Source organism: Ammodytes marinus, assembly GCF_949987685.1.
Source record: "Ammodytes marinus genome assembly, chromosome: 15".
Taxonomy (NCBI): Eukaryota; Metazoa; Chordata; class Actinopteri; order Uranoscopiformes; family Ammodytidae; genus Ammodytes; species Ammodytes marinus.
This window is the reverse complement of record NC_137219.1, coordinates 6,226,082-6,246,742: the sequence shown is the minus strand read 5'-3', so window position 1 is coordinate 6,246,742 and position 20,661 is coordinate 6,226,082. Positions and strand designations below refer to the sequence as shown.

General features: G+C 39.8%; 1 protein-coding gene across 2 annotated transcripts in view; it reads right to left on the bottom strand.

Moving 5' to 3' along the window:
- Positions 1–5,470: 5,470 nt before the first annotated feature.
- Positions 5,471–20,661, bottom strand: part of slc8a3 (solute carrier family 8 member 3) — a gene marked incomplete at both ends in the record, with an annotated part of 101,434 nt that continues 86,243 nt past the window's right edge. Inside the window, 5 exons of one of the 2 annotated variants that reach the window (XM_080042133.1) lie at positions 5,471–5,847; positions 7,458–7,727; positions 9,485–9,584; positions 10,211–10,335; positions 12,878–12,895. In XM_080042133.1, the coding sequence (XP_079898259.1) occupies positions 5,471–5,847; positions 7,458–7,727; positions 9,485–9,584; positions 10,211–10,335; positions 12,878–12,895 (890 nt within the window). The remainder of the gene's footprint in view (positions 5,848–7,457; positions 7,728–9,484; positions 9,585–10,210; positions 10,336–12,877; positions 12,896–20,661) is intronic. The other variant, XM_080042134.1, reaches the window with a different exon arrangement.

Genomic DNA, 20,661 nt, shown 5'->3' with positions numbered 1-20,661 from the left:
AAGACATCAGGAATATAGTGTGGCTTTGAGGACAGTTAATGCACAGTTCAGGTGGACGTACTGTACAATAACAGTGTTTCACATGTTTAATCAGAGTGAACGAGAAAATGAGCAGAAGATCGTGAGTGACAAATCAACCAAGACTCTCTTATAACTTCAGACCACTCCCAGACACATTTGACCAGGATTTTTTTTTGCACATTTGGTGTTCGTATTTATATGTACAGATACAGGATATCATCAATGTAGTTACAAACAGGTGGTCAATAAAAAGTGATGGTGACAGTCAGACAAGAGGACGTGGGTATGGAAACCCACTGCTGCCAGGCATAAAAATAAAATGTGAGTCAAGGTAAAAACGAAAAATGCTTATGTTGAGTAATTTGACTAATTATATCAAAAGGATTAAATAGTAAATCAAATTGTACGAGATAAGCCACACATTTAGTATGACAAGTCAAAAGTATAAAATAGTAAGTCAAAGCTATGGGTTGAAATAAAAAAATCTCAATTTAGTTAGAGAAAATTTATTTTAAAATACTGAGTCAAAAGTTCAACTTTAATTATGGATAGTAAATCAAAATGAGGAGCTAATAAGATTTTAAAGTAAAATCCATGGAAAAAGGAAGACAAAATCAGAAAATGGCAAAGATGTTTTACTCACTAAAAAGATGTTACTGATAATAAACCAGAATTTTCTTCAAATTTAGACTTGAAGATTTTTGTTTTTATTATGACGTTTAAGTAAATTTTTTTCTTTTTCTGGCACAAATGTTCTTCCATACATGTGACAGTTCAGGGTTTGTTTTGGTTACGATTTGGAAACTTGTAAGCTCCTTTAGACATCAGCTTCATAGAGATCATTCTCAAACAGGCTGCTTTTATTTTTGTATCATTCTTTAGTGATCTTGCATGAAAGAAAAATGGTATCAATGTCAGAAAGACCTACCCTCTGATATACCTCTGATTAAGCTTTCATGTAGGCCTACCTGAAAATTCCTTGAATAAATTACAAACGAAAGTGGTAGTGTTTTTACTACGCTTCGTAAAAATAGCATTCTTTGCACTGATTTGTTTGCTGTTACATGCCTTTTATCATCAGAGGAAAAATAGTTTCAGAAATATTTAAAAGTTCCTCGTAGCACCTTTAAAAAAAATAAAATCTAAATTTGGAATATTTCTGCTTTGCAAAGTGTAAACAAAGCAGTTTCTGCTCTCGGCCACGTTAACAGCATTATGAGGACACATAACCAGGATGATTTGAAAGATATTGTAGCAGAAATGCAGCAAAGTGCAATAAACAGACATGGAGATCATTGATATAAAGACAGATACTATAGACGTTCAAAGTATCTGCAAGATGAGAAAAACTTGTTTTTGAATGTCCTTTCATTTCATCAATGCCTACAACCCTGTATCCTAAAAGCAAGTCCAGCTTTGGTTGACCATTTTTTGTGCTTTTTTCACTGCAACATTTTTAAATGGCATTACTGACACTTAACATTACTATTGTTCTGTCAAAACCCCAATGACACTCATTTTGTATATATGGAGTTTTGTTTTGTTTGTGGAAACCTTTCAAAACCAATACTCTCAAAAATGCATTATGGTGGTCAGGCTGTAGACAACTCTGCTTTTCTCTCATTCCTGAAACGTGAACTTGTGACAGTGACAGTATCATATCACTAACACAGGATGTTTTAAAATCTCAATGTAGACACAGTTGGACTTAAAGGTCAGACTTGATGTTAGTCAGCGCAACAAGAAAAAGCTGCTTTTATTCCAGGGTAAAAGAACAAAACATGTTGATCTCAAAACACTGTCAGTTTTGAAAATTTGCTTTTTTTTATTTTGACATCTCATTGCAGGCCAGAAACAAACAAACCGATCAATTAAAATGTGACTGTTTTTTGTTACACACACACGCACACAAAAATTAAGTTGAAAGAATAGAGTTCTCATAAACAATGAATCTTTACTCATGTGTCAACAACACCCTCAAAACAAAAGTCCAATTACTGTACGGTGATATTTCAGTTACAGAAAAGAAAGTAAGAAAAGAGAGACTGGTGTCTTGAGAGGTGATATGTATGTATGTATAATAATTCAATAATTAAGACATGTATTTTGTAAGACAAAAGGACGGAAGCAGTTTCGAGTGGTGCCCCATTGTGTACACAAGTTTCAAGAGGACACACAGCACGGCAACACACACCCCCCAAGGCGGATCAAAATCAAATCAAGAACACAAACCAAATGAACGATATACAAAGAGCCACTAAATGCCAAAGATTAAAACTAAGAACATTGGTAATCGGTTGACATCACAACACCTGCTGAAAATATTTCCTGTTGCAGGGTTTTAACAAAAAGGAAAAAGGGTGATGAAAGTGAGCCCCCCCAGAAAAACAAAACAGAATCATAACAAATTGAAAAAACCCTCACACTTCCATTGACACTGGCTCAGATGAGGACAAGATGTGAGAGTTGTGTTGACATGCGCCCCCCCCCCCCCTCCCCCCCTCCCACCTGGACACCTATACAGTGTCTATGTAAACATACACTGAAAAATTATGTACATAATGTGGGTTTTGTGTGTTGCCTCTGAAATGTGGGTCGGTCAGAACCAAACTGTCCTCCCTCATGTGCAGCAGTGGACCCGTCGCTGTACTCCCGGATGTGTGTGTGTGTGTGTGTGTGTGTGTGTGTGTGTGTGTGTGTGTGTGTTAAAATGCAAGAGAGAGAGTGTGTGGGGTGAGCAGGTGTGGTCAAGTGCCGGGGGAAAAAAGAGCATCCGATTCAGCCACAAGACGTATTTACAACACTGCTCACCACAAAGGAAGAACAAGGAGGAGGAAGAAGAGTGCTTAGTAGAAGATGGGAAGACCACAGGGACTGGAGATTGACATCCCCCTTGTGGAAATACAATGTCACTGCTACTTCACTGTCAATTCTTTAGTTTATTTTTTAAAATTTAATTTAATTTTTTTTTAAACATTTGTTGCATCCCACCTCTTTGGTAATCTCTTGGGTGATTTTTTAAATTAGTCATGAACTGACTCGTATATTAACATACACTTTTTAATGCAAATCAAGTGATAAAACAAATTTCCTGCTGCTCTTGGGAGTTTAAAATGTTGATTTTTTTTCTCGTTTTTTAAAAACAAAGCACCAGTCGTGTGTTAAACCAGCATTCAATATTATTATCAAGCTACTTTCCTATGTCAACCTGGAGCTGCTTGCTGTACCGACACCCACAAACGCGGACCCTCCACGCTGCTTCACTGAAGAGTTTAAATCGCCTACTCTTTACATAACAAACAAAATTAAATGTTATGTAACTTTAATTTTTAAAATGTATGAGTCATTTGTTTCAGCTCTGCAAACACAACACCAACAAATCTGACAATAAAATCTCTTAATTGTTTTCTATCTTGTTAAAGCGGCACTGAATGATATTTAGCAATGGATTGTATATGTGCAATGTGAAAGCTTTCACTCGTGGTTACAAATCCACAGAGAAGTATTATCCAACTCTGCAGTGTACCTCAGTTCCATTAAAGCAACTTTAGCTCACTCCACTGTATGCTACCTGCCAGACATCAAACAGAGTGGAGTACTTAATATTGGAAGTGCATTCAAAACACGACTCCAAATGAATGCCAATGTTGCTCTGTGCCTACTGGATGTGTAAATAAGCAACTGTTTGCTTACACGTTCACAATAGCAGCTGTATACAGAGCTGAAGTGGTAGAAGAATATTCTGGATAATTTTTCTTTAAAACAATACACAATTATATATGACCAATGTATGATGATGTAATCAAATGTACTACCAGTACATTTATGTAGGAGCTGTAGCCTTTTGTAAACCGGGAAAGTAATAGCTTAATATAGTTAAAATCACAAAGCTCATTTATTTTAAAGAAACTCAGGATTATGGAAGGAACTCTGTAGTTTACTTAGATAAGGAAGCTAGCAGCCAACAGCTAGTGGACTTAGGCTTTCTATAAGTTTAAACTATGGCAGATCGGCTGCCCCCAACTGGCCAAATAAAAATAAATGCAGCTTTAAAATGAAAATAAAAAGTTAATGCACCATTTAAAAAATAAAAATAAACCTCTTCAGTTGTTCAGCGGAGTAAAGAGCTCGTCAGTGTGGGCGTCAGCAGCAAACGCCTCTCCCCCCACAGGCACTCTGTTCGGTCCATAGTGACACCTTTAATATCGGCCTTTTGCACATGTACAAGTAGAAGTCTCCATAAATAGAACTATACAGCAAAGTGCATGGAAGGAACAGTACAAAAATACCTCTGAATTTAACTCTGCAGCAACACGTTATTGTATTGTATTTTTTTTTCTTTTTTTTTTCCTTTCAAATTTTTCTGATTGAAAAGGTGAAAACTCCAGTGAGACCAAGATATCAGATATCAGTAAATAAATAAAATACAATGTCATACTTTTACCTAGGTAAGATACATAACTCTTTAGAAATGTGAAGACATCGTTCCAGTATATAGTTTGACGACCCCCCCCCCCCCCCCTCCCCTTTCCCGCCGAGCCACAGCAATCCTCAGAGCATAAGGTGAGCACATTTAAACAAATATTCAAAATATACAGAAAATATGGAAATATATTATATATAGATACGTATAGAGTACGGAAGTAATGTTCAGGGCAGTTTGACGTTTTCACTGCTGTGTCCACCTCTTCTGAACTGTCACTGTCACTCTTCTTCTTCTTCTTCGTATGATTTCTGAGAACTCCGCAATGCTCCTTAGGAAACTATGCAAATAAAAAATAAATACTATGAATCCATCCCGCTGTCACCCGCACAACATATTCCCATTTAATGATATATAATCTTTTTCTTAACAATCCATAACGTAGATCAGAAAATAGTTCTTTTATTCCTCTTTTTATGTGTGTGTGTTTTTTTGTGTTATTTATTTTTTGCGTTTTTATCCCCAAAATACTTTTTAGAAAAAAGTCGTTCTCGTCAAGATTTTGAGAAAAATATAAACCTCTGATTAACTCGACTCTCTCCAGATTCGTAAGACTGCAGTCTCTCCCAGTGGAATACGGGACCAGCCATTGGCATCGGCATCTTCTGGACACGGTGGCAAACCCAATCCCAACTGTAAGCACACTCGCCCAGGCTCAGGTCCACTCTCCTACAAAACTGAACAGGCCTGTGTTGGCACCAGAGGGCAGGATACACACCTCCAAGCATCCTTACAGAAGGGGTTGAGGGAGAGAGAGAGAGAGAGAGAGAGAGAGAGAGAGAGAGAGAGAGAGGAGGGGAGGAAGGGAGGTGTCTGGGAAAAAAAACCCTCTTTTTTGCCTCACCTTGTCCTATCATACCTTATAACAAGACGGACCCAAATTTTCCACAATTACCTCTGAAGCAGTTGTACTTGAAAACCCCTTTTTACGTGTTGCACTCTCTCGTTAAGTCTTTCTTTTTTTGTCTAGAAGCCCTCTATATGACAGTAGGCTTCCAGACTGGAGAAGAGAATATAGAGGAACCAGAGGCCGAAGAAAAAGGCTGAAGTGACCAGTCTGTGTCCCCGGGGGCCCCCCAGTTCCCCTCCGATGTGGGCCCTGCGCCGGTAGAGCAGCACCGACACGGCCAGGAAGGCTAAGATGGTGTAGAGGGTGACGGAGAAGGCCAGTGAGCCGGCGTGCACCACAAAGGGCTTCCCCTTCGTGTGCCAGTAGATGGCGGCCACCGACCACGCCGTGCCGATGCCCAGGAAGACGTTGACGGCGTTGCTGCCCGTCACGTTCCCGATGGAGGCGTCCGCGTACGTGTCCTGCACCGCCGATACCTTACTGGCAAAGGTGTCTGCGGAGAGAAGAAAAATAATTAGTTTTTATCAAGATGATAGGAAAAAGCCATCTGAATTTGAACTCTTAGAGCTATTGCGTAACTTCTGCCGCCCCCATGAGTGAGTAATTGCAACAACACTTTTGGCCCATCTACACGAGGTAATCCTTCGGTGATCGCCGATGGCTTTTATCACTTAATCAACTCGTTTGGCAATGGCTTGAATGTTACCAATATAAATTTATGAAATTTATGAAAAAGTTACACACTATAGCTTTAAGTACTTCTCTGAAAATTTAAATAGTCATTAGAGAAAAAAATAGTTTTCAAAGCCTTTAAATATCATTACTTATTACTGTAAGTAAATGTATATTCATAGTAATAATTTCCATTAACCAAGTAAACCATGGGGCGCTCCGGTGGTGTAGTGGATAGAGCGCGTACCATATTGGCTCCGCCTTTGTTGCAGTGGTCACGGGTTCAAATCCGACCCGTGGACCTTTACTGCAGGTTATCCCCTCTCTCTCTCTGTCTCCCCATTTCAACTCTGTACTGTCTAATAAAGCTCGAAAATGGAAAAAGAAAAAAAAAAAAAAAAAAAAGTAAACCATCAAAATTCTTGTCAGCGCTATTTACTTTTTGTTTGTCGGTGTAGACTACAGCTCCCATAATTCCTGTCACCTTCACCCCATCACCTCTAGATAAAGTTCCCTAAGAAAAATCAAGTTTCTGGAAGTGACTACATGTTTTCCATTTCCTGCCAAAAACCACCAGTCGCTCAAATGTATAAATTGCCCCGTGAAGGCCAGTGGAGTCTGGCAATCTTCTCTGTATTGGTCTTGTTTGTTTATAACAGTTATATATCTTCTTCCTTTTTCCAAAAAGTGAGCGCAGTGATGATTTATTAATGCTGCACGTAGGACCTTTAATAACAAATACGCTGACAGAGTCAAGGTTTTTGGTGACGTATTGTTCCGGCCGGGTGAAAATGTCAGCTCGGAGTAAATAAGAATATCAGCCATCTTGATGACGAGGCATGTTTGGTGTTTGACTGAGTCTCAAAAGCTCATGAAGTCATGATTTTTCTCCAACTATAAGAGAAGCATTTAATCCATCAACTGACACAATACACAAAACTTTGAAGGTGAAGTTTTCACGCTACAAACACTTCAGTTTCTAGGGCTGTGCTAAAAAATCGAATATCCTGGTTTTGAATTTCAATGTAAGTTTTGAATACATTATTTTTTTACTACATTTTTCCACTGCATAATCAATAAAATGCGATGTGATGTATTGAAAAAAACGAGATCATACACAGTAACTTGTATTTCAGCTTTGTTTTTACATTTTCAGTGACCTTTGTTGAATATCGCAATATATACTGTATTTCGCAATATGCACTGTATCGCGATGTATCGTGATACATCATATCGTGACACATGTAGTGTGATGCGAAGCCTGCATTTTTTTAGGCTGTGATGAATTCATATTACTTTTACGTTCTAATTTTAATTCTTATAAATTTTAGTTGTTCAGTTGGTACAAACTAAATTGTGTTGTATACTAATATTCAATAACAATAAAAGGATAATCTAATCTTATAATACCCAGCCCTGTGCGTTTCTCACCTGGGACAGATGTTCCTAGCGCCACGAACACCACTGCGGTGACGGAGTCCTTGAGGCCGATGGTGCAGCCGAAGTGGGACGCCAGGTCTCCGATGACGGCCGTCAGCAGGCCGATGATGGCGATGGAGATGACGAAGCAGGCCCAGCCGTGCATGTAGTCTGTGGGAGGAACGCACGCAAACAACACCTTCCAGAAGACCGTCAGGAAGTGCATCACGTAGTCGAAACACGATGGCAGACGCTCCTCCCCCGTCTCATCCTCGTCCTCATCTGGAGATAGCAGAATGTATATTCATTTTTAAAAAAAATTCGGGGGGTATTTTTACCTTATTTTGAATTCTTTTTTTTGGCACTTTTTCCATGCTTTATTTCAAAGATAGAGAGACAGAGATGCAATGGAGTAGAGGGGATGGCATGCAGAGAACAACCCGTGCTGGATTTGAACCCGGGTCTGATGCGACGAGGACTAAAGGCCTCTATGGTACTCGCTCTAACCACTGCACCACGGAGTGCCCCTGGTAATTTCTCCTTTGTGAGGTAGAGGAGGTAAAGTAAAGAAAAGTGGGAAATGGTTGGCATAGATGGAGGATCGATACAGGAGATAAGGGGTGACAAAAAGAGAACAAAACTAACTTAAAATAAAGCATTGACTTATTTTTCAGCATCCTATCACTTCAGCCTGAGATGAAACTGTGGTGGAGGCCTACAGTATATTCAAATTTAAACATACTCAGAATACATATCTTGATATCTTAATAACAGCTTCAGGGCAAACCTCATTCCTTATTGATTAAAAGTGTTTTTAAAAGATGGTGATGAAGTCTGAACATAGATTTCCCTTTTTTTATTTAGTTAGTAGTCCAGGCCGCAAACTTTGGTTCCCATTTCAATATTTCTACCTCATTGAATAATGCAGAGCCCATAGCCTGATTTATCAAACTTTCACTTTAAGGTTAAACTGGCCTGCAGGCCTTTTTGTCTGAATTTATGGATTAACCACACTCTTATTTTGTAGGTTTTGAGTATGCAGTGTGTTCTCCCCTTTGGAAAAGTGATTAAATGAAGTACACTCAAACGGACAGCATACTACTATAAATACGTTGTTTTCAAGACAATGCTGTCGATCGACACTCTAGACCCACAATGCACTTTACAAAGAAATCAGAGGAGCTGCTGACAGCTACAAATTGTGGGAGGTGGTGATAAACTGCAGAAACATAAACAAAAATATAAGTATCAAATCTTAATTAATCTTAATAATTGGCAGTGACAGTCAATGACAAAGTTTGCTGTATGACTGACATTGTGTATACATAATGTATTATTTCCTTCTGGCAGAGTTCACACATTGCTAAAAAAAATTAAGATTCAATCACCAAACCAGCTTTTCCTTGTGTCCAAGTGTGAGCTTATTCAAGCACACTCACTGAGAGCTCCCTCTGCATAAAAGTGTCTCATCTTAAAGAAAGGTAAAAAGGTCCCCCTCCTCTTCAGGTGGAGAGGAAGGGCATCCTCAGCTCACAGGACTGTGGCTCGGTGGACAGCTGGGACACTGCGCTGATTCAAAGTGTCAGGCCATGTGATGTGGCTGAATGCATTTTACAGCCACGAGGGAATCATGAAAAAATAAAGAGCGCCCTTGCTTTAAATATTTCAGCAGCAAAGTGACGAGTTGGCGAGGCCCTTCACTGTGTTTGGTGGCTGTGTGACTGTAGCGGACACAGCAGAGGGGGATCTGATGAGTTTTCTCCCAAGAACATGATATTATTGCAATGCTTTGCCCTCCAAGAGGGTCCTACTAATAAAGGTTCCTGAAAAGTTTCTATACACTGAGTTTCAGATGCATCCATCAAGTGGGAAGTTTAGTCCAACCCAAGGGCAGAACGAACAGGTACAGCAGTGACAATTTAAGTCCTTTGTTTTGACCGTCTGTTTGATTATTCTACTCTACTGTAACTTTATTGACACCGATATTTTTGGGACTGAAGTATATATATATATATATATTTAAACAATTATTACAGTACCTGCACTGACTGTAATGGCCTCCATGAACTGTTCTCTCCAGGAGTTCGTCCCCACCACCAGTGCCAGGTTGGTCTTTTTGATCAACTTGTCCACTGTGCTCTGTGTGATACAATCAAGGTTCAAAGTTCTTTGTTGTCATTTTTTATACTTGCATCCAACACAGTGCAAAAAACAGACAAACATTAAATAGTATAATGTAGCATTAAAAAGTTCAAGTTTTAAACAACAAGTTTTTTGGCATCAGAATAAAAACTGAAAATAAACCGTTAATAATGAATAATAAAAAGGAGTGAAAAAAAGTGAAAAAAAAAGAAAAAAGAATGCTATAGTACAATAACGAAAACAAGGAAGCAATCCGTCAATTATTTTTATTTACACAGACTGGGAATCCATATCAGTGGAAGCTGCTTCAAAGACAGTGTATACAGAAATACATGAGCTTCACCACATGATGGTGCAGTGGCATCAAGATCCAGGCGGTAGAAAGCCCTGTTTGATGCTTGATAACACCACAAACAAATATGGTGGGTGTATCTATTATTTTGGGTTGTTGAGATTGGAGTAAGCATATAAACCATGTTGAATTAAAATGAGAAATATGTGTCTGTTCTTGTTGCAGCGTTAGTAGTTATTCAACTGTTTTAATGCATGAAATACACTGTTTTTAGCGCTAATAATCAGTCTGTCTGCATAATATGCTCTGTTTGAAGAGCAACCTCACCCACCTTAAACTCATAAGATTCCTCAATAATGACTTCCATCTTGGAGTGTTCCCCCAGCACCGGCTTCCCCATCTCCGCGATCCTCCTGGCCTCCTCCTCGTCTGATGACATCTTCCGTTCCGGTACATCTGAAACAAATGTAAATATATGTCGTTTATTAGAAGGATAAAAAGCCCTGGAGATGAATCAGCTCAAATTCGAGGGGGTCCGAAAGTACAGAAAGTACAAAAAAAACAAAAAAATCATTAACACACACACACACACACACACACACACACACACACACACACACACACACACACACACACACACACACACACACACACAAAGCTCTCCCAAGCCTGACTACTCAGACACCCACTGACCCCCCACCCCCTATAAAAAATTATACATGGTAAAAGTAAATAAATCCCAGAAAAATTCAAAAATAAGTGGAAGCTCAGCTGATCAGCATTTTGTGTTGAATTTCACAGCAGACAAACAAGACATCAGAAGGTTTCATAATTAATCTAATGTTCTGGCTTTTTACGAAGAGACAAGATTTGTTTTATATGCAGTATTTAAGTCACAGAAGGGAAGAACTGTAAGATTAATTGTATTAATGCCCACTAAGTAGATGCTTTCTAAAAGCTCTCTCTGAGGCAAGTGTCTTGGTGGTGGGTCATACTTTGTTATGTCAAGGTTAGACAGCCTCGCGTGCTCAATCAATGCGACACAAAACACAAACACGGCAAAGGCAAATATTTAGTGCAGATCTATGTCTTTGTTATTTTCATCCATTACATTCCCAATAGTCTATTTTTACCACAAAGTATTGGAGTTTGCAGTGATGTTTAAGGTCAAGTCATTGAAAGCGCTTGTTTTATCTATAATTTTAAAGAGTCAAGTCACCCTCCCGAATGCCTAAGACCGTTAAGTTTGTCCGTTCTGTGACACTGTAGAAACATGGTGGTGCGCCCTCCTCCCATGCAGATATAAAAAGCTAATTCTAAGGTAATAAAAGATACAACTTTTATTCTCAAGCAATTAAACACTAATTAAAACATGCTTATGAATATTACATTCCATTTCTAGCAAGTCTGTTCTGAAAAAATTAATAAAACGGCAATCCTCTTTACACACTGCACCTTTAAGTCCTACCATTGGCATTCAATGTCAATGATCTTGAAATACTAATCATTTCCATGGCTCATGTACACCAGTCCTTCTATCTGCCTATCAGACTGGTCTCTGCAGTAGAAAGACGGCACAGTGCTTCACAGAGCTGCTGAGTGCACTGCTCACTACAAAGAGCGCAAGAACATCAATCCTGCGTTGTCAAACTCCATCAAGAAGGAAGGGGCGCTTGTGCAGCCAAAAGGCCTCTCATCCTGCCCTGCTCTGTATGTGTGTGTGTGTGTGTGTGTGTGTGTGTGTGTGTGTGTGTGACTCCCACAGAGCAGCCTGGTGCAGGGACCTTGTCATCTTTTATGCGAGCCTCGAAAACCCAGGGCCTGCTCCCCTTTGCTGACAACACGCTTACCATTAAATATTAACGTTGCCATTAAAGATCACAGCCAAGTCCCCTTGATAGGAGGGCGTGTCTACAAGCTCGCACACGCACACGCACACACACGCGCGCGCGCGCACACACACACACACACACACACACACACACACACACACACACACACACACACACACACACACACACACACACACAGACACAGTGTGGCGGTATGCATAATGTACCAGCACATGACAGCCTGGACACAGAGCTAAATCTATTACACACCCAAGACAGTGTGTACCCTCAAGTCCTGACAGGGTTTCTTTTGCTCATGTTTAAAGTTTGATTATCCGCCCATTCCCCTTGCTCTTTGCTTCACTACAACACGCTTCAATTTCCTTGACAAGGAAGGTGGAGAAAGATATTAATACAATCCCACAAAAGGTAATTACATTTCTAATTTCAGAACTGCAGTTTTTTTTGTTCCGTCTTAGCTTGATGGTTATCAAGTGTTTGTACCTCGCCCCCGACTGGGGGAACATCATTTATGGGTTTATGATTAATTCATCCGCTGATAAGCCTGAAAATCCATCATATAGAGCGAGAAAGAGCAGCACGTCTTGTTTGTAATAACAACAGGAGAGGAAGATAACAGAATTACCATGCTGTTTATTAATTAGAAAAAACCTCTCCAAGTATGAGCAGCTTCTCAAAATCCAGACAAGCAGCGAAATAAACCAATCTCCAATTTCCTCACATCGTGCAACTCAGATCCTCAGATTTAAAGGTGGGGTCAGCGATTCTGGAAAAGGCTTGTTGTCAAAATAACTTTTTGTCAAAATCATCGAATATCTGCCAGTTCTGTGTGTGTGTGTGTGCTGACAGAAAATCTGGTGTTAATACACAGCCTAGGCTCTGTAAACTGGAATGTAAACAAAGGGGGCCTACTGTAGCTAGCAACATACCAGTTTACAGAGCCTAGGCTGTGAATGAACACTACATTTTTACAGTATGGAGGTAGCAGATCATCAGGAGAAATTCACTGATTTTGACCAAAAGTGATTTTGACAACAAACATTCTCCAGAATGTCTGACTCCGCCTTTAAAGCTGGTGTTCAAACCACACCACAACAGGAATGACATGTTAGTGGAGATGCTTAGAGGAGGGATGGACAACTTACCGTCAGCTAACAACAGGGCTGTGGGAGAGAGAGGAGAGAGAAGAGAGAAGAGAGAGAAGAGAGAGGGATGGAGAAAACAGAAAAAATGAGCAACGGAAATGGAAGAATCATGAAAGGAGGTTGAAAATGATGTGATGGCCTCAGAGAAAGGCTTGGTATTGACCCTGAGGTGTGATATATTTGGCACTGATTGTTAATCGGCTGAGGTAGTGCAAGGAATACGGTAGTCTTTTATGGGCTCGAAGAAAGCACGATCGAGGTTTATTAAGGGAAAAAATGTTCGATAAAAATCCACAAAATGGTAGAGATAGGATTTATATCGCAACATGATCTCCGGCAACACGCATAACATTCAATCAAAACTTTATTACCCCCAGCCGTTGTCAGATGACTGAGGTTAGAAGTGATGATTACACATGAACCCTTTTATAACAAGCCCAGTGTGCAATTGTGTTTCAACAATCAATGTGTGCATTCACCACAACTTGGCCTTTTAATGATAATGATAACTATAACAATGGAAATAATCGGAGCTATACTTTAATTTCCCATCCATTGCATCATTATCAGAATATACTAATATAAACACATAGTGCTTGCAGTCATATATGCAAAAAATATTACATTAAAAAAACATATTGAAAATTAACTGTAGATAAAAGTAAGAAATAGATTAATAATTTAAACAAAGTGTAACGTCGTACTCGGATCTCTTTAAATAGCTCCTGAAGGAAGGTTCATTATAAATACATACACATGTTTTATTAATCTTCAGGCTTAATTTACTCGCATGATTTCCACGTTCAAGATTGGAGCATTTTTTTGGCTAATGGACAACGGTAAAAGTGATTTTCTGTGATTTTTTTTGTTCCCCTTCTTTTCCTCTTATAAAATATTTTCAGCCTCTATCTTACTTGTACGATCTGTTTGTCCTCTGTGCTGCTGTTGTGTATAAAACAAATGTTTAATTGTGTCTGCGTTTTTTCTTCTTTACAAGAACCCTGTTTGTCTGGGAACATCTATAAACCTTTAATATAACGCTTCGTGGGATCTATTTTATGTCTGAGCCAGTGTTGCCACTGTCAATAAGGACCGAGGTGATGGATGTACAGGATTTTATTTGACAGTTTCTGTTGGGGGTGGGGGTAAACAACAACAAAAACCTGTCCAAATCTTCCCCCTAATCGCTGCCAGCAAGACTAAAAAAACCTTGTTATCATGTTGGACGGTTTAAGTGTCTTATGGAGGCCTAAATGCTTTCTATTCTGCGGATGCATCAAGTTATAAAAGTGCACACGTACGTACTATTCATTTTTCAACCGAAAACTGCACACAGTTTTGATGCACCAAGTTTATTTTTGATGTGTATATGCTGTGTGTGTGTGTATGTGTGTGTGTGTGTGTGTGTGTGTGTGTGTGTGTGTATGTGTGAGCATGTGTGTGTTGAGCAAATAACACATTTCTTTTTACAGTGAAGTTTATTGTTTACTGCACATATGACAAGAAATATCTTGAAAAGCAACTATTCTAAAAAAACATCAGATTCACAAATAGAGCACAACATATCTGCAAAAATAATAGCTTCCAGTATAGCTTAGATTAAAAGACAGCTTTCAAATGTGAATATCACAAAAATAGTCTCGCCCTGGGAACATAAAGCTCGACACGTTCACACACTCACATTGTCTGAGTCAGATTTGTTCCTCTGACAACTCTTCAGGGGCTAAGCTACTAATCATCCAGCTATACAACCAACCAAACACATCCACAGCATGAGAAGTATGGTACGCTTGTGATGAAGGTGCCTCTATGTAGATACTCGAAACCCCTTCACGCCCCTTTCTTAGCATTTTGATTACTCTGAGTCTATGCCTCTCTGCCTGATATTTTATTTGATGGTTTATTTGCATACTTGGATCAGACAGTGTATAAACACGCTCACATGCCCTGGGCAAAGTGTAAACCATAACTACATGATATGGGTAAGAGAATAAAAATAGGCAAAAAAAAAAAGATAATTAATTACATGACAGGATACAAAGGATAAAGAGCGAGGAGAAAGCACTTCCCATGCCTTAAAGCCTCTTGATATTAACACTGACATCTCCTCCCTTTGACGTCTTCATCATAGTCTCTCGTTCATTAATCAAGGACATTCAGAAGGACAAACAAGGCTGTTCACACATAGACGTATGGGCAAAATGGGTTTGTGCACAGGGCTCTGAGCCGATGGGGGCTCAACAATTGTTTAGAGGTTATAAATATTAGCCGATTTAAAAGGTGCTCCGAGGATCTTTCAGCTTGTGTTATTTCTTGCCACCCCCTTTGGACAAAAGCGGTTGTGTTTTTACTACGCCAGCTGTAGTTCCTGGACGAGCGTAACTATGACGAAGGCATTATGAGCAACTATATAAAAAATAACATTCTTTGCACTGATGGTCTCGTTTGCTGTTTAAAAAATAAATAAAAAATGGTTAGTTTGTGCCCTGAAAATCAGTCCATGCGTTCACATCTTCCACGGATGGTCGCGGTCTACCTTCTAAAAACCTCTCTCGCCCAGACATGATACCAATTAACCTGCGTGTGTGTTCGGCGGCGGCTTATCAACTTCCTAAATCAAACAACAGTCCACGGTTCATCATCATTAGGAGCTAAGTGCATTAATTGCTGCGGGCGACTTGCTTCATTATCGTTAGTACTAGACGAGCCATGTTGATCTGAAGCCAAGTGTGGTGTAAAAACCTGAGCACTAATAGTGTGTTATTTGGTGGAGGCCGGAGAGGGAGCGGCAGAGACAAACACACACACACACACACACACACACACACACACAAACACGCACACGCACGCACGCACACACACACACAAAAACAAACACACACACACCCGGATAAAAAGGTACAAACAGAAGCAGACATAGGCAAAACCACATGCCAAATATACAGGTAGGCCTACATAAGCACGCACGAAGAGACAAATACACAAAGGCAAACTTCAAGGGTAAAAAAACTATAAGGCTTGTTGTTACTTTGAACCTATTGAAGCTTCAATTGATTTATTACTTCATCATTATGTTCAAAAAAGTCATAAATAAAATATTGAAAAGGACCCATCACTAATTCTGAAAGCACAAGGTGACCCATCTTTAAATAGCTTGTTGATTGGCCCAGGCAGTGGCCCATGCTGGATGACGTTTTGTGTAACAAATGAGCTCCGACTCCCAAAGTGCATTTAGGCAAGAAACATCTAATCAGAGAGACTTAAATTATTTTACCTGTGCCACTGACTGAAGGCGAACTAAAGCTTAAAGTGACAGCGTTGAGTAAACAGATAATATAAACTAACACTATTCATTCAGATGAAAATTTGGGGTCTATTTTAGCTGAATTTATGTAACATTTGCGCCATGTTTAGCAACTTTGACTTGTAGTATTTTGAGCTTTCCGCCAGGCCAAACTGTTGAACAAAACATTTTGTGATTATTACATAACCCGGAGGATACACTGAGGATAGCCTACTATAAATAATGAAATGGGAATACAGAATGTGTAGTGAAATAAGTATACTCTCCAGATTACCATTAATTTACAATTCAAATCAATGATCTATTCATCAACTAATATTTGAGCGCTACAGAAAAGCTCAGTCTCACACGTTCACACACACACACACACACACACACACACACACACACACACACACACACACACACACACACACACACACACACCCACACAGTTTTTTCTTTTTTTTGATAAATAATTCTTGAGCATGCTACCGGGCCCAGGGGCCTCAGATACTCATAGTAACTTTTCATGTCGCATTGTCAAAGAGCTCAGTCACTCATGTCAATAACAGGGACCAAAAAGGAATAAGCCTAAATATAAGGAAAGAAATCATCATGGGCCCCTCAACTAGTAGGGGAGAAATACAAAAGCACAAGAAAACAGCATTAGTAGCTCTGTCTAAGGGGCTTCATGATGAGCCTTTAGGGCCCCCACACACATACAGGAATAAGATTTCTATGTGTAAATTCTATACTGTTCATAAAAAGTAGCTATCCACCCTGTATCTGTTGAAATTAGTCTCTCCATCATAGAACATGAGTCTGCAGACCAATCTACTGTTTTTACAGTTGCAGAGTAAAGAGTGCTGCCTGATTAAGAAAAATCTGAAAAATAATGTTCCTTCTGCATCTCAGGATTTGATATAGCCTCTAAATTTCCCTTCAAAGTGCACCAGATTGATGCATTTTAATTCGAAACGCACACATTTTCTTCCCCCCAACAAGGACCAGGGTCCCTCCCACAGTATCCCTAAATCCTTTGAGAAACACTGACTTCCTTAATATGTGACCATTAATTGTATATGTGCGGAAAAGTCAGTGTACCTGACTGGATAGGTAGGAGTGGGGGGGCCCTTTAAGAGTCTGCACCCAGTGGCCCATCATCTCATAAACCGTCTATGAACCAACTGGATTCTACAATATGTTTTCTTTTTGCGGGCAGCATGCACAGCATTCACAAGAAATATGTATCAAAGAAAATAAAAAATAAAGATAAGATTTTTTTTATTTAAATTTTTTCAAGAAAAAAAAGGGGGGGGGGGGGCCACACTAGCTCTTGAAACGGGCCCCCAGATCGTTAAGGCCGCCACTGCATACACACACACACACACACACACACACACACACACACACACACACACACACACACACACACACACACACAGAAGTGTCTCAAAAGCAGACGCATAGAACCAATTGCACTCACAACCAGACGGTAGTCATCCTGCCAGCAGTACAATTGCGACAGGGAAGATTAACCAAAGGGATGTAATTGAAGGGGTGGCGGAGTGTGTGTGTATGTGTGTGTGTGTCTGTGTGTGTGTGTGTCTGTGTGTGTGTGTTTGTGTGTGTGTGTGTGTGTTCGGGTAGGGTGGGGTGTCTGTGTTTAACCGTTGTCATCATCAGCGTGTTCTACTGCACGCTCGGCCGATTCAGACCCGTCTCGTTACAACAGAGCGAGTCCTTCTTTGGCTCAAACACACACACACACACACACACACACACACACACACACACACACACACACACACACACACACACACACACACACACACACACACACACACACACACACACACACACACACACACACACACACACACACACACACACACACACACAAAGAGCTGGACTCTGAGTCACCGCGTCAATACAGTGCTAATGTACGCCCTCTCTCTCGACCACAGCTCATTAAGACAAAATCATCATTTAACTTATCGAGGCTATTCTGGTCGCCGAGGCTACGAGGTGGCTCTGTGCCTGATGTGTGGATAGGGGGATGGTAGAGAAGAAGGTAAAATATGATGGATAGATAAAGGAAGGAACGGGGAGAGGGCAGGATCTATTAATGGAGTTATAGAGAAATACAAAAAAGGACTGAGGGAGGGATAGATTAGGGAATCGGAGAAAGGATGTTGGAAAAGGGTTACAAAAGAATTGCAGGGATTAATAAATTGGAATAGGAAAGAGGTATGGGAAGGACACACCACAAACGGTCACACACACCACTGACTATGGTACACAAAACTAGGGTTCCATTACCGGTTACAGGGCAAGGCAAATCCATTGAGGGTCCATGGGTAAGATCCTTCATGCTAACTGCCTACCCGTCAATTGTAAGTCACTCTGGAACAAATCTGCTCAATGACGTACAATGTAATGTAATAATGGAACAAAACACAAAGTTCTGCTACACAAATGAGTAAACATGGGCTTGAATCCAAAGATCTTCAAAAAGTTGTCTCGACACCAAGACTGGTCTAGATTAATACACAACACTACTATCAGGAGAGTTTTGGGTTCAGTGTCTTGTCACTTCTACAGGTTGCCAGGGAGGAGCCAGGGATCAATTCACTGACTGAACCAGATAAGCCAAAAAGCGAGGATGATATATTGAAGGAATATGAAATTAATGAATAAATAAATATGTGGTAGGAAAGAGGGATGAAAGGATGGGCAGGTGGAAGCTAGCAGATACAGGAAACGAGGAATTGAAGAAGTGGGTCAAGCAGGGATTGGTGGATAGATGGAAGAGGTAAAGAATGATGGACTCAGTGGTGGAAAGGAAGAATGAAGCAGTTAGTGGATAAACTAAAGAGTGCTGATTGAGAACTTCAGTCTTGAGATATTTCACTTGAACCATGGTATCTGTAAAACTATGTCGATGGCTAGGGCAAAATGGGAGGATTGCAGGATGTAAAAACTGGAGAAATGTGAAGAAAAAGTGATGGTTGGATCGGTGCAAAGTATAGAAGGACATGTGACATTTGAAAGGAGGAGTAAAGAGATGGAGAAGAAGACAGAGACATGACTGATGTGTTTTTGTTTACTGCAACTTTCCAATCATGAAGCTTCATTACAAAGACAGTCTATACTGTACTGAGGATGACGAGTCATCATTCCTCATAACACACACTATTTATTCCATTACCGTACATCCATCTACAACATACATACGGGCCCAGGCTGTGAGGTAACACACACACACAGAACGAGGATATCAGGAGACAATCAGCGAGTGTTTTTGTTGAATAATAACAGTTCAGGATTTCGGCGCCAGTCTGCACCGCCACTCAACTGGCAACATACACACACTGTCGGCCCACGAGAGAAACCAGTTGACAAAGACAAATGCTCGGGCTGCCTTTATTATCTTTCAATATGCAGGCTGTGTAACGCGTCCATCATCTGGTTATGCTGTATCCATGTTTCTGAGTACACTCCATACTTCATCTTCTGAAAGCAGCCACCGCTAGTATCAACCTATTATTTAAGTGAATGCTGGAAGATTTCACTCAAGCATTCCTACGAAGGTCCTTTCACAGATTAAATGTCATGTTTTTAATCTTGCTGAGCTAATTAAAGGCGCTATACGTGTAGCATTTTGACATCAATGAGTCTTCTAACGCATTCATTTCGAGATATTACGGTGATTATACTGTAAACAAATGCAATCATTTCTAAGAACATTGGCAGCCGTCTTCCAGTCACAACACTGTGTTTTTAAATGATTTGTCATCGGGTTTAGTTTTGCTTGAAATCTATAGTGGTTTTGCTTTGCTGCACAGAGCGCTAAAAAGGACACAGTTTCTTCGAACAAAGCGAGCTAAAGCTTAATCCACGCCAGCACTTTAATTCTCAGTAAAATACCTTCATGTTGGATGTTTCATGCATTTTGTTTGGAATTGCACCACACGTTGGATCTCTTTTCCTTTTTGCAGCTTACTAGCGCTGCAAGTAACCTTTTATATTATTAATTTTTATCAATAAATGTGTTGTTTGGCCAATAAATGGTCTATAAACATCACAGAGGAAGGCTTTGTCTTCAAATGTCTTATTTTGTTTGATTAAGAGTCCAAAACCCAAATATATTTTGTCCATAATGATATGATGTAAAATGGAGAAATATCGAAAATACTTTAATTGGACAAGCATTTTTGCTTGAAAAAAAAATACACTCAGATAACTAACTGAATATAAAAATGGTTGTGTATAAATCTTCTGCCGCACGCCTAAGTCATTAATCAACTAATGGTTTCAGCTCTAGCTATGACCAAACTTTGCTGAAATATGTCTCCTTTCTGTACACTTTACGAAGAACATAAATCAGACTGTAAATAACCGAACCACTCCAAAATAATAAAAATGTGTCAAAACAACTTTTTATTTGCCTCGTGAGGTCATCAGCTTCAGTGGTTGGTGACTGCAGTGTTTTATT